Genomic DNA, 15,422 nt, shown 5'->3' with positions numbered 1-15,422 from the left:
CATATTTTGCATCACTTGCTGTCTGCTAGATATGCATTCTTCCTTGAAGTGGGTTCTGACTTTAGGGCTGTATTCCAAACTCCCTTGAAAATTCTTACTACTTCACCATAATCATAACCCTTCTATAATACCTTGTATCTGGGTCTTTTGTTCAGGGCACAATATAGAAAGAAGTGAGTGTCAAGGTGAACTTCTCCTCCTGTATAATGATTAACAATATCACTATTCTCAGCAGACTATTGATGTTAACTGAATGGAAATGTGTCATTATGTACTACGGGGTAGATGGAATTTTTTGTCAGTATTGCCTACTATCTGGTATGCATATGAAAATCTTGAGTTACTATTTACCTTGCTTACCTTCTTTTAACTTTTACAGATGAGGCCTGTAACAAGTTATGATTTCTTTAAAAGGAACTTCATAACACAGGATCTGTGCTAAATATGTGGCAGAAGTTGACCACATACATCCCTATATTAGCAAACAACAAAAATATGAATACTACATTGAATGCATGTTCTTCAAGCACTGATATTATGGTTCTGTTGTAAAATGTTAGACCATTTTCAGACTTTGATTTATTAATTTTTCAAAATTAGAGATGTTATGGTACATAGTGTTTCTGCAATGCACTGTAAATTATTAATTTTTTGTCCTAAGAATGTGTTAGATTTGAGCTAAACTCAAGTTCTAGCATTATTTAAATGATTATATTTGATATACTCAAGTTCCAATGCTGCTACTTTGGATTTTTACTGATTTATATATGTTTATAAAATGAATTTTGCCAGCACAAATAAATAGTGCTACAAAAATATGGAAGACTAAAACACACAAGATGGCCACTGCACCCTCTACATTGCTTAATGAAAACAATGGAGCCTTCAAACAACTTCATATGTCAGGAGTCTCTCATAAACAAGTGCACTTCACCGTTGGCTCAGTGACTTCTTCGATATTCTCACCATACAGGGTTATCAGCTGAGGATGAACTCTACAAAATAAATACAAAATACAAAATAAAATAAATAGAATAGTACTGCAATTAGTTTTCATATTGCATTATCACTGTAACAAACATAACAATGTAGCACTTTGGTTTTTTTGTTTCTGCTTAGTGGCATTAAGTAAAACATGGATTACCATAAACAAATAATACTTAATTTATATCTAAAAGCAAAATAACAATAAAATAGACTGAAGTGTGAGTTCCATGATCACAGCTGACAGATGGAGTGGTTTGTTTGAAGCTGTAAACAATTATCTAGTTCATTAACAAAGTACACAGAAAGCTAGGCAAGAACATCAGTAGATACATGAGCAGGGATTTACATGTACATATCTGTGTATACATATTTATACATCATAAAACCATAAACACATTTCAAGTCGCACTGAAGCTGACTAGGGGAAATGGAGTTCATGTTTATCATTGACATTTCTTCCAGCAAGGGGCAGTAGTGACACTACAGGTGTGCTGCTGCCTTACAGTGCTTAGTTCTCCACTTTCATTCATGGGTGAGATGCCATCTATGCAGAGCCAAGTCCCATCTGTGTTTGTATGGGGTTTTACTGGGTGTACCAGTTTCCCCTCACATTCAAAAAATGTGTTGTAGGTGAACTGGCAGTTCTCCAAATAGTCTGTAGGCGTGCATGCCTTGTGAGTGAGTGCGTATATGCATGCAGGGAAAGACTGTCATTCTGCCTAGGAGTGTAGGTTTGTTCCTAGCACCACTGAGTGATGGCAAAGGCTTCGGTGTTATCCTGTAACACATAAAATAGAATAATCATAGAACAAATGAATTAATTTTTCCACTGCTACTTTAAAAATAACAACTCTGTGTCATTACTCTCAGAAGTACCTTTAGAGGTACTGTGAGATTCTACTGCAACTCTGAAACAGATAAAGATACTAATTGTAGAATGAATCCATGAATTTCTTCCTGACTACCAAAATTAACTGCATGTCCCTCCTTCCAGAAGTACTCAAATTGAAGTACGAGTTCTTCCTTATAATAGTAACAAAGAAAACTGACATCTCTACACCTGGAGTTATGCTTTATAGCATGCATAAGGTGTGTACAAATGCATTCTTTGAAGAAACATATTATGTATACTCTTACTGCATGAGGAAATAGCTAATTACTAAAGTGGCACATGGCATAACATCACCTATTTCTGATGCCACACACGATTACATTATCATTGCTAATAAATACAAATGCCAGACACACAAATGAGGAACATAAAATGAGCAACAATACAACTGTTGTAATCATAAACCATTTACAATTTATTTCTCTTGCACAATCAGTAAACCCTACCTATAGAACACAAATAGAAGTACTATTAGGAAGAGGTTTTTTTTAGTAATATAAAGCAATGTGTATGGTTAGGGTTAGGTCAGCACACATAAGTAAGAAGGGAAGGTGGGCTTGAAGAGGGTGCCAATAAAGTTTGTCTGCTTAAAGATGTATATGGCCAGGCATATTATGCTCTCAATGATTGCTTGCCTAGCATGTTTCTATGTTCTTATTTCCAGAATTTCAGAGTATGACTCAAAAGACAAATCCACCAAAAAACAGACTACAAGTACTTTTCCACTGAGTACATCAACTAAATCCTTCCGCTATTCTCGCTGTTTGCCTTCCATATTTACTACCAAAAATTAATCCATATTTATTTTTCTCCTCTGCTGATACCATTTGCTTATTGTTTCAAGTATCTGCTGAACTTTTTACCTACTGTGATTACTCTGTGTTTGTGAATTAGTTTTTTTTTTTTTTTTGTGTGTGTGTGTGTGTGTGTGTGTGTGTGTGTGTGTGTGTGTGTGTGTGTGTGTGAATTTCTTCACTAGGGCTGTGCCTGCAAATGGATTTTTGTGATCAACGTACAACACTGATAAACATATTTAAAGAATATAAAAATAAAATAAAATAAAATTATCTGGATTGGCATCAGAAGTAGAATCAATTATTTTTTGCTAAGTATGATTTCCTTATGTTAGGTTTCCTGATGCCCTAGATAATGTTTAGCACGTTTCCAGACAGTCTACATTACCTCACCAAAAACAGCAACACAGCAAATGTCATTTCAGCAACATGTAAACATCAATCCACCACTTCTGCAAATGGTCAAACATTGATTTTTTTTTCCAGGGGAAAAAAAATCACTTGGCCGTCACCATGTAATTGCCCTTTTCCCCACTGTAGTGCAATGTCAGAGTTGGTATAGCTAGTTTTGGGGGGGGGGGGGGTGGGGGGCAAAGTCCCTCACTTTGTAATGTTAGGTATGATGTTTTGTCTGTGGTTGGACTAATGATTTTTCTCCCTTGGAAAAAAATCAATGTTCTCACCATTCACAGAAGTAGTGGATCAATGTTTACGTGTCACTGAAACAGCATTCGGTGTATTGCCATTTCGGCGAGATAATATAGACCTGTTTCCAGAATACCTTTGTCTATTTGGAATCAAGTTAAGATCCTCAAAGCTGTTAGCCTTACAGGGGCCATGCAGCAGGGAATCCTTGTGATGTGTAAAAGGTCTGCACAGTGAGCTAACTCTGCATTCTCCTCAAACATTTTTATTAGGAGAGTAAAGCAATGCTGTCTTGGCCAAGAGGGTGCTATTATGATTTTATTTCTTTCTTCCTTGAATTTGAGCAGGCCAATGGGGTTCAAGAAGATTGAAAGAAATGCATAATGAAACAGACCTGTCCAGTTCACAGAGAAGGCATCTGTTTTCCATGTTTTGAAATTGCTGACCTGCCACAGAACTTTTTCAACTGCATGTTTAATGGAAGCCAAACAGTATCTGGTAAAACTTGCAACCTGTTTATCAACCATACCAGGGTGACTGCTTGGGATCTACTCTGCCTGTCCACTAATACATTTTATTGAAAGTGGATGCAGGTACCAGTCAGTGTCAATACTGCTTCCAGGGCAATTCCCAAGGCTAGCCTGAAAAGAAAGTATGAATGTGTCCTTCCTTATTTGTTAATGTACCAGATTGCAGCTGCATTGTCTGTCTTCATTTAAAAACACCATATTTTAGTTTAGCGGTGAAGTATTTAAGAGCTAGTTTGACTGTCTTCATTTATTTTAGGTTTTTGTGCCTCTTGTGAATTTTGTCTTCACAACTACCTTGATGCAACTGAAATGTTCCCACCGCCAGGGCGGTTCTGAGGAATGTGTGGTCAGAAACACTGGAATTAGAGGTGCCATGAGTGTAATGTCCTTATTATGACCACAATCTGAATCCATCATGGTATCTCTTTCTTGATAGAAGAAAGACAAGGGACTTAGGTCTGTATGGGATGGGTATGCTGATGCCATCTGTTTGTTAGGTACCACTGGAGTTTTCTCATGTGCAGGACGGTTAGGGGCATCATTATGATGCAAGATGCCATAAGGCCTACCAGCCTAAGAAACTCACTGGCAGCGATTTCTGCCAACTGCAGGATGCTTTGGAAGTATTGAATCAGATGGGTCACTTTGTCCTGAGAGAGTCATGCTATGCACATGATAGAGTCAAGACACAGCTCTCAAGAAAACTAATTTCTATGTGGGATTCATAGAAGAGATCTCGTTACTGACTGTGAGTCCCAGATTACTGAAGTAATTTACAGTGGAGTTTAGAGCCTGAAAGATGCCCTGTTTGGACACAGCTAGAATCACACAGTCATCTAACTGGGGAAAAAATCTATGTATTTATTGTCCAGCTACTGGAAATCTCTAGGACCAGATATTTTGTGGATACTGTAGAAAAAATGGAAAAGCCAGAGGTTAAGGATGTTAACTGGAAATATTTTCTCCCTGCTGTCAATTGTAGGAACTTGCTTTGCTTTCTGGCACTGGAGGTATGAAAGTATGTATGTTTCAAATCTTGAGTGACCATGACAGTACTGGAAGGAACCACGAGAAGGAGATTTTGCATTGTACACATTTTGAATTTTGGAACACTTGCGGAATTTGATCAGATTACAAAGGTCTAACATGGGTCTCCATGGGCCCCTCCTTCCTTTGAACTAAGAAGAATGTTGAGTAAAAGCTTTGTCCTTCCTTCCAGTGAGGTACCTTTTCTACAACCCTATACTGAATCATTATGTGAATGACCACAAGAGTAATAGCCAGTTGGTCCTTGGAATAGATGGAATGCCATGCAGTTTTGGAATGATCTAAAATTATAGTCCTGCAGATGTTTAAGAGTAGAGTCAGAATGTCTAGGTAGAGGGGACTGGGTTAGGTTTGGCTTTGGGGGGAGCACCTGGCTTAGTCATGGTTGATTCCTCTGAGTATCTCAGCCCTGAGGACCCAGACCCCTGCCCCTACCCAGGCTCGTCTCTGGTCCTTACTTGCCATTTTGTCTTAAATTTTCCCTTCCCCTATTTGCTAGATATGGACATTCCTATTTAGGGTGACAGGGCCAAGTTTATACTGTGAAATTCATTCTGTGTCTAGGAACATCATTATGAAAAAAACATATGTGAATAGACCACTGGTTTTAACCTTTCCCTTCAACTGCTGCAAAGTCCCTGACCAGGTGGTACTAACAGAAGGCCATTGTTCAGTGGGGCATTAAGGACCTCTGTTTCAACATTCTCTGGCAGGGGCATGGTCTTCGGCCAGGAACATCTCCATTTCATAGACCCCCTGTAGCTGCTTCTCTGCATGAAACATCCACAGCATCATATCCACAGTTTTTAGAGGGCTTTGCAAAAATGGAAGGAAAGGCCACATAGGTCCAGATTCTCTTGTTTCACTTTTTGTCTTCAAACTCTGTGCATACAGGATATCGCAAACGGGAGGAGATGAATACTCTGATAATCATCACTGTTTCATTCTAACACAAATAAAAACGCGCTCAAATGCATTAGCAATCATATGGTCGAATTTGCTGCCTGATCATCAGATATTGCACCACACAGAAGGTATAAGTAAGATCGTACTACAGTGTCAGTATGACAAACAGTACTTTGTCACAAGAAAGGGACAAAAAGCAATGAATATCCTAAAATTGTGTAACATTTTTGGTTACTACGTGTACCGCTGCTTAACAGAATGCTTTGATAAGTCCCAGTAGCAGGTTTCAGCGTTTACCTGAGATGTCTGTACTGAGTTCTGAAATAGGTAAATGACCATAATACCTGCACATTTTTCAATCACAGTTGGTTGTGTGACAGTTTTATATCAGCACAAATATTCCATTATATGTAGTGTATTTCTTAACAAATCTTAAAACATATGTTACAGGAACAACATAGGTCGTTCTGTACATATCAAACAGGCACAGCAGGTCTGGCTAGCATTACATGAACACATAAAAACATGCTCCCATAGCAAGGATAGGCATTGTCAACATTAAATGTCAAAAATCAGTTTTTCATGTTTGTGCAATAGTAGAGTCTCTCAAAACTGGAACACATTAGAATGGTTGTATTCTACTCTCAGAATTTCCAAAATGGTAGAAAAAATATCTTATGCATAAATAACCAAAGTGCAGTAACTCTAGAGTCTTGTCAATCTAGCTTCCAAATGACATTCAAGATATGCAACATTAAAGTACAAAGTAAAGACCCATGTGTGAACCCCACAAAATCTGAATATGAGATGGCAATACAAAACAGTCAAATAAGTGTTACTGAGTGACTCAAAACAGAGGCATTTGTGGCCGAAATCATTGCAGATAAAAATAATGGTATAATTTTAAATCTTTGTCTGTGTAAGGAATATGTTACATTCTGCCCCCTCCCCCAAAAAATGTCGATATAGTAGCCTGAATCATTTTTAGATAGTATAATAGGAAACTCTGAGGAAAAGCTATGGTTAGATGTATATTATTTTCCTGGAAAACTCTAAATTTTTTCCCTTTGCGACTATGCTCTGTCTTTATATGCCTTATTAGTACCAATGCGATATGGTTTCAGATAAAGCAGACAGTTGATGTCTTACTTGGAGCTCAGTTCCTTAAACTGCTAAATCTCAAAACATTCTTCCCTCTAGCAGTCACACTTAGCCAAAAAAAAAAAAACCTAAGTAACTTTTCACATACAACTCCCAGTGAACACGCCTTTACTATAACTCTTAAACTTTGGCAATCTCTTCCTAAGCACCTACAATACTTCTGCTCCTTTCCATAATTCAGACCTCATTTGAAAAAAACACCTCGTCCACTGCACCTGCTTTCAAACTGGCCACATCACAAAGCCACTTAAACACTAATTCTTCCTTTTCCTACTCTTCCTCCTTAATGCCTGCTCACTACATACTCACTTCCTCCATTTTATATAATTTTAGGACATTAGTGGAAGTAATGTACATACTGGTGCATCTTAAACTATTACAGCATTGATGCATATATGCTACATATTGCTATTTGCTTTGGATTTTATTAACCATGTATCAGCAATTACAATTTTCTTGTGGTTCTGTCTGAAACCGTGTCAGTTGTCATTAGAGCACTACCAAAATAAACAAACATAAATATAAATAAAATAAATACATTTTCTGGCTCATGCTGTGTCTTCTTTCACCTTATTCATCTTCTCACACTGCCAAATGGCAACCATTAATTATGAAGGTTTCCTGTAAAGGTAACATCACCAGAATTATGACAATGGAAAGAGCTCACTTCATTGCAAGCTCAACTCATCGAGAGGAAACTCAACAAGTTTGAATGCTTCATCCTGAGATAAGTGTGCCCTTGCAGGCAGTTTAAATAAGTAAGGGGATACTGGGGATTAGAGAGCAAAATTCCTAGCCAAAAACATCTTTCCTTGGCTCTCATCTCAAGCAATTTGAGCTTACAGCAAGCTGCAAAGATTATGAAGAAAAGCTGCCTAAATTTATAGGGGAGAGTTTGGGGTCCCCATTTAGCATCTTAACAATTGGCTTTTCCAGGTGTAAGATTTTGAGATGCTGACAAGAGGTGGGTGTCATTCTGAAATGGATCAATACAGAAAAAGTTTGCTGCACACTGAAAGGTTGTGAGGCTATCAATCCTTTTCTAGTAATTTACTCTGTCAGTATTTCCCCACTATTTTGCTCATACTATAAATACATATTTTGTTTTATATCTTACAGGAGTCATCACCATATACACATCCAATACTCTAAAAGTGCAAACAGTAAAATGCAAGACTTAATGAAAGCAGTAAATGAACAAACCTTTTTGAAAAAAAAACTAAAGATTTTTGAAGCCCTCTGGAATACCGACATGGCTACAGTGTGCCCTCCCACCCATGTTACTTATATATTTTAATTCTGAGATAAGTATACCTCAGAACAAAGGGAATTCTCTGAGACACTGCGATATTGGAACTGGGATATAAAAAAATGTTGTCATGCTTTAATGTTCACACTTTTAATTGGTAATATGCGTCAAACTTCCACTTTACTGATCTCACAAAGGTCAGTGTTCTCATGCAGTTAAGAGCTATGGTAAAGTGGTCAAAATCCAGATTTATATACAGAAGGTTTACCTCATGGACAAATTCTTTGGAATAATAAGAGTATTTTTTTACTTTGGGGGATATGTAAATTCCCTAATTCACTTGAGTTGGACCCCTTTGCCTCCTTAAACAGATTTAAGCCATCTTGTAATGAGTTTTTGAAGTGTTTACAACTACATCCTGTTCTTAGGGCCTTCTGGGGGCAGTTTGTTGTTGCAAAGGATGAGCTCTTGAAGCTTATGGGACAGTATCGTGTCAACAAATCCATGCAACATCCTGACTGGTTCGTAGCCATATACATGTCAAGCCAAGGGAAATGTTTGGAGCAGAAGCCTATTTGTCCTCTTTGACATTGTTTCATGATTTCCTTCTGCTGGCTACATGTGCCAAGTTTTATCAAAGGTTATGATCCTAGGAGAAGAAGAAAAAAGCTTGTTTTCTAATTTAGATGCAACAGTTAGATTTGTATACAGCTTATGCATTCACTAAAATTCCTTGATGAAATGGCAAAGATTTTTATAGATATGTCAAAGGTTATTGCATAATGAGTTTCTTCAGTGTTGGCATTGTCAGGCTAATGCGGCAAACTACTGGTACATTGTTTGATTTTGCCTTGTAGGAAAGAATGTGCAGGATCTCTTTTTTGAGTAATTTCTCTGGTACTAAAGAAAACAATTTGGTGTGAGCCCTACTGTATTTTGAGGTCTGTACTTGAAAGTACAAAGGAACTGTCCAATCCGAACTGCTGGTACATCTGTGTGCATCTAGGCTTAAATTGGACATCACTGCTCACTGCAAAGTGCTACTTCCACTTAGCCATATATTATGGGGACAAAACATTTAAAATATAAAGTGTATCACACCACTTCTATTCCTGGTTTGAAGAACTGATGTAAAAATGTCAGGAGAAAATTCCAGCATAGTTTTCTGGAGCAGTACCAAGCCTCAAAGAAGAGTTTCTTAGCAGGTAACAGCACTGTGGGAGTTTTGCCACTCTATATTACAAGTCACACAGACAGGTTTGGAACATTTACATGCAGGTTTTGCTGCATCATCTTTCAGTTTTGTTATTTTGTGTCACCAGTAATAAAACTCAATGAACTGCATTTTAAAAGTGTCATGTTTTATATACTGACCTTATTTATTTATTCATTCTGACAATCATTCTACAGTTTATTCTGGTGACTTTCTGCAGCTAAACACTGTGTCACACTAAAGTAATTTTATGCAATTTTCTCCTGTTCTTTACTATCATCTAATCTATCATGTGGTTTACTGTGAAATATCTGAATGGAAATATTTTGTTCATTACGGAACCACACAAGATGTCTGTGTCATCCCTCTGATGGCATTCTGCCCCCAGCTTAATAAAGTTGCATCAGAATGTGCTGCAATAGCAGATGTTTGTTGGATGTCAATACTGGCTTAAATTATGGAATACCTAGTATTCTGGGGTAGTTTCTTCTCCTATACAGTGGTGACACCAATTGTTAGTATGAACTACTAACATCATAAACACCACCACTGGCAGTATGAAAACACTACCATTACTACTATTTTTTGTTCTTTTCTCAGCTGAATTTGAGTGATAAATTAAAACCAAATATGAAGAATGGTCTAAACCTAAAAGAAAATAGGACACAGATGTCAAATGTCATTGTTATAAAGCTAAACATTTGCCAGACAGTTGGAAACTGCATTGAAGTCTTTAGAAAAGAGAGGTTTGATATGATGATAAAAAGATGCGTTACTAGTACAGACAACTATTTGTCAGTTTTTGGCTGCATTATAGTATCAAACCTGTGGGCGGACTTATACAAAATCAATCCCAGACAGTGACAGAAGCAACTCAAGCATTCAGGGAAGGAAACTTCCTGTTAAATCTAGAGAAATGCCTAAATATGTAAGCTTGTCAAACCCTTAAGTATCTCTCGATGTAACATCCATTTCTTAGCATCTAGTGAGTGAGTGGGCTGTTTTCCAAGTAGCTAGAACAGAAATGTCAAAAACTAAATACATCAGCCAGGTTGTTATGGCAATGAAGTACTTTTGAGAAATCAATGGCGTTTTACTCATACCAAAGCAAAAAATAATGTCACCTACATAAAAAGTTCACAGAAACAGCCACCCTCTAAACCTGACATGAAAAGGATAGAAATAGGGCTTGTAGCAGACCTTTACCCAGAGAAAACAGACAAAAAATGTGTTGTGATGTAATGACTGACATAACACACTCTTTGAAAAGCCATAAAGTAGAAGGTAATAAGGCAGTCATCTGTACTGGTTGGGTATACTATTCATAAGGTCCATGCATAAAGAAAAAGTGGCTATGCAGAAATGGTGTTTTAGGATGTTTTGGTTTCTGAAACTTTGGAGTAAATTGGTGAAAATGGTATGGAAACACTCCTTCTCATGTTAATGCACTGTCTAACTTAGAGTAGAGGTTAGGTAAGAAGTAAAACAATATTTATTGTGCTTATACTGGTATGGCTGGCCACTGCAATATTTGTATCTAGGGATATCTGCTGGGTGACAGTGAAATTACATGTGGCCACTCCATCCCCCCTCAGGGCCAGTAATCAAGGAGCCTGAATTCTCACCACTGACACTGGAGAGGGACATTCACTTGGAATACAAATGGATACACTCAGTATTTCCAGATGCAGACCTCTCTGCATTAAGTTCAGTTTCTCTTAAGAGCACACAGGGAGCACACTCATCTCAGGGTCTGAATTTCTCTATATCTGTCTCTCCCCAGGCCCCAAAAAAGGCTCCCCACTGGCACTGTGAAACAAGTACTTCATGTCCCTACCCCAAGTAGCTCACACACAGACTCTTTGAGATTTAATTTATACACACGCACACGCACGCACACACACACACACACACACACACACACACACACACACACACACACACACACACACACACACACACACACACACCTGGGGCAGGCTGGCATAGATTTATTAGCTATGCTACTTTTTCAGGACTATAAGGTAGTTTCACTACCACCAGTCAGTTACTACAAGGCTGTTAAAAGGTATCCAGTTATACTGGGTGAAATGAATATTAATACAAATGGTAATGTTGACCAAACAGTAAGGCTTTCAGGAGTGGCCAGAGTTATCACCAAATAAATATATGTAAATATTCTTAAAGCTTAAATATTTTCTAAAAAGGACCAGCCACAACAAGAAGTCTAAATATAATTAATAATAATAAATAAAAGAACATGAAAATACTAAATATCTATTTACAGTAAATGCCACAGTTTAAGTCACAGGAAGTATTAAATAATAACACTGCTGGAAAGATTCACACAGTTACAGAAAAACAATACTTAATTATTCTTAGTATATTTTCCTAACTGAACTAGATAGTTACTTTTCCTATTACTGAATAGAGCAAGGCAAGATGATTTGGGTGAGTGGTCCTTGTTGTCAGAATACTGAGAGCAATCTCCTACTAATATCTAAATATTATTTCTGGCTTACAGAATGACATCATCCACATCTGGTCATCTGACTCTTGTTTACCTCACTATCCCAATCATTAGAAGCTGCCAAGGTTTTAGCACTTAGATGTTAATAATACATGCACAAGAGTATCTGGATACCATAAAACAATAAAACAATCCCACTCTTCCTGCAGGAGCTACAAACTATTCTCTAGTACAGACATTAATTACATCTCGGCCTCCCTTCAGAACTGTGGAATAACATCTTTATGGCTTAACACATTAACTTAATTTCAAGAATATTTTTTTCATAGTTAAGTGAATGACTTTGTAATAGCACATGCTGTTACAGTGTGTACATTTAAACAGTTACAAATAATACATGTACATTTATTTTCTGTCCAGCAGGAAACACTGTTGATACATTTGAACACAAGCAGCTTTACAAATACATTTTTTCAAAGCAAGCATCTGTACAAATCAGTTTGATAAACGAATGACATACAATTATTTACAAAAATTCCAGCTAGCTGTGCTTGCATAAGTTATATATACACTGTTCTACTTCTCCTGGCATGGCTGGTAATTCCTCCTATCACCATAGCCACTATCATTCCCTTGTCTCAACTGTCTGATAGCTGATACTCACCCTTCTCTCATCTATTATGCCATCCAAGCAGTATTGTAAAGGTTTTATATGCATATGAGATGTATATGTCAGCTGGCTGCTTATGTTCACAAAATAATTAGCTAATGAGCTGCATAAGCTCTTTTTTGGATTCCCCATTTGCACACATTTCTGCCAAATATAAAAAGTGCCTGAGGAAAGCATGCTTATGGTGTGCAATGGGGAGAATGTGTACATGTCATTTTATGCATGGATACTCTACAAATGATGGGTTTAAGGTGTTGGTGGAATATGTATTTATAATTATACATACTCCAACCACTGAAGGCCGCATAATGGAGGAACTGTGTTGTGGTTTTTACTGTTTTGTATGGATAGTGCAATGATGGGCTTGGGGTGGGTGTGCAAGAATTTTTGTAATGAATAGCGAATTTGCACGGGCTTGTAGCTGGTATATGTACTGAAAACTAGATGCCATCAAAGTAAGCATTTGTGGAGAGGAGTGGCACATTATGATTCTATCTTGATTGGACTGGACACTATGTATCTGAGTACTTTGGTTTTCCTTTCTGAAGTCAACAGATGGAATACATACAGTTTTGTGCAAAGTAAGGGATACCAATACATGGAATGGTTAACACAAGTAGTGTTACCATGTAGCAATGGCCATTACTAACTCAAAAGAGACTTGAACATAATGGTCTTCAGCATTCTGGATAGACTATATAACCGGGATGCATATAGGAGCCCTTAGCTATACTATCAAGACAATACATCATCTTTACAGTAGCTACTTTATGTCAGAGTCAGTGGTGGGCTGAAACCACATAGCACTAGAAGAGATGTATTCTTTATGAATCCCACCCCAAATGCACATTTACATATAACTTTTGCAAACAATTTAAGCAAATATACTGTGCATGGAAAACAAAAGCAGATTTTTTTTTCACTGGGTCAGAGAGTCTGAAGTCCAGAAAATATAGGCATATTTCTATGAAAGCAAAAATTTAAGTTATAATGCATGATCACTGATAATAAACTGTCATGCTAGGAAAAAGGAACACAGTAGTCAACTAAAGTTAGGGACTTCTGCTATGGTGTTACCCTGACTGCAAAAAGGTAGGCTGCACTGCTCATGACTGACAGTTATTAAATTAAATTCTCTCTTCAGTTTATCTTAACTTCAAATCTTTAAAAGTTAGCTCAAAAGTAGTATTAAGATGGATCACTGACAATATGTCCAGCAGAGAAATGTTAGTAAAATGCTGCAAGCTCAATTAGAAGCACCAGCAGCTTTTGAGATGGCACAGCTCTGTCAGCAGATTCTTGTATGAAGGCTGTAGAAGAGGAGCCTGGCACTCCATATTTGTAGAGCTCTGAAAGATGATCTAGAACCTTGAAGGTTATATGCAGATGATTGCTGAGAAAGACAGGTAGCAGCTGCCACTTTAAATGAACATTCTGATGCAATTCAGCTGTTGAACAACAAGAACCAGGAATTTAAGATGGACAGAGATGCTGCAGAAACAAGGCTGGACTATGTTAAGGAGCATTGGATACATAATGAAGACAGGCCTTGGTGTAAAATCCTGAGGTTCTGTAGTGACCAAGGATTTGTAGAGGGAAAAGACCTCATGGCATATGGACATGGGTTATTCTAAAAGTGGATATATAAACATCAAGTAGATATTAGAGTAGAGTGTATGCATAGATCAGCGTGGAACCACAGAAAAATGCACCCACAGCACCATAACTGATGTTAGTCAAATTCAGAATCAAGTCCATTAGACAGAAAAAAATAAATTATTTTTCTTTTATGGAAACCCAGTAGCTAATGAGTAAGTAGGGCCATTACAAACCAAGACTATTTGTTGATGTGTCACAAAACAGTAGCCTTTCAAGGTGTGATCACAGTAAGCAGCACTAGAAATGTGATATTAGGCTGCTACATACAATGAAAATTTACTTTGTTGGCCTTGTTATTACACTTGCGATGGTTCAAGAAGCCATACAAGCTGTGGATAAGCTTCATCAGAGCAGAGTTGGCATAGGGTAGAGGTGGCACAGCCACACAGTCATCGCTGGGTGGAGGTGATATAGCCACACAGTCATCGCTCGGGGGAGGTGGTATAGCCACACAGTCATCGCTGGGTGGAGGTGGCATAGTCACACAGTCATCACTGGGTAGAGGTGGCACAGCCAGTCATCACTGAGTGGAGGTGGCACAACCACACAGTCATCACTGGGTGGAGGTGGCACAGCCACACAGTCATCGCTGGGTGGAGGTGGCACAGCCACATAGCCATTGCTGAGTGGAGGTGGTACAGCCACAGAGTCATCATTGGGTGGAGGTGGTACAGTCACACAGTCATTGCTGGCTGGAGGTGGTACAGCCACACAGTCATCACTGAGCAGAGGTGGTACTTTTACACAGTCAGCGCTAGGTGGAGGTGGTATAGTCACACAGTCATCATTGGGTGGAGGTGGTACAGTCATTGCTAGGTGGAAGTGGTACAGTCACACATTCATTGCTGGGTGGAGGTGGTACAGTCACACAGTCATTGCTGGGTGGAGGTGGTAGAGTTACACAGTCATCGCTGGATGGAGATGGTACAGTCACACAGTCATCGCTGGGTTGAGGTGGTGCAGTCACACAGTCATCACTGGAAGGAGGTTGCACAGCCACACAGTCATTGCTGGCTGGAGGTGGTACAGCCACACAGTCATCACTAGGTGGAGGTGGTACTTTTACACAGTCATCGCTATGTGGAGGTGGTACAGTAACACAGTCATTGTTGGGTGGAGGTGGTACAGTCACTCAGTCATCGCTGGGTGGAGGTGGTACAGTCATACAGTCATCGCTGGGTGGAGGTGGTACAGTCATA

The 15,422-nt window shown here is 38.4% G+C and overlaps 1 protein-coding gene across 1 annotated transcript in view; it reads right to left on the bottom strand.

The window, feature by feature from the left end:
- Nucleotides 1–561: 561 nt before the first annotated feature.
- The window catches only part of CERKL (ceramide kinase like), a 1,924,967-nt gene continuing 1,910,106 nt past the window's right edge, over nucleotides 562–15,422 (bottom strand). The window contains exon 13 of the mRNA XM_044073713.1: nucleotides 562–995. Within this exon, the coding sequence (XP_043929648.1) occupies nucleotides 914–995 (82 nt within the window). The 3' untranslated portion in view covers nucleotides 562–913. The remainder of the gene's footprint in view (nucleotides 996–15,422) is intronic.

Source organism: Protopterus annectens, chromosome 6.part0 (assembly GCF_019279795.1).
Source record: "Protopterus annectens isolate FY-2018-M chromosome 6.part0, PAN1.0, whole genome shotgun sequence".
NCBI lineage: Eukaryota > Metazoa > Chordata > Ceratodontiformes > Protopteridae > Protopterus > Protopterus annectens.
The sequence above is the reverse complement of the archived record's forward strand: the minus strand, read 5'-3'. Positions and strand labels throughout refer to the sequence as shown.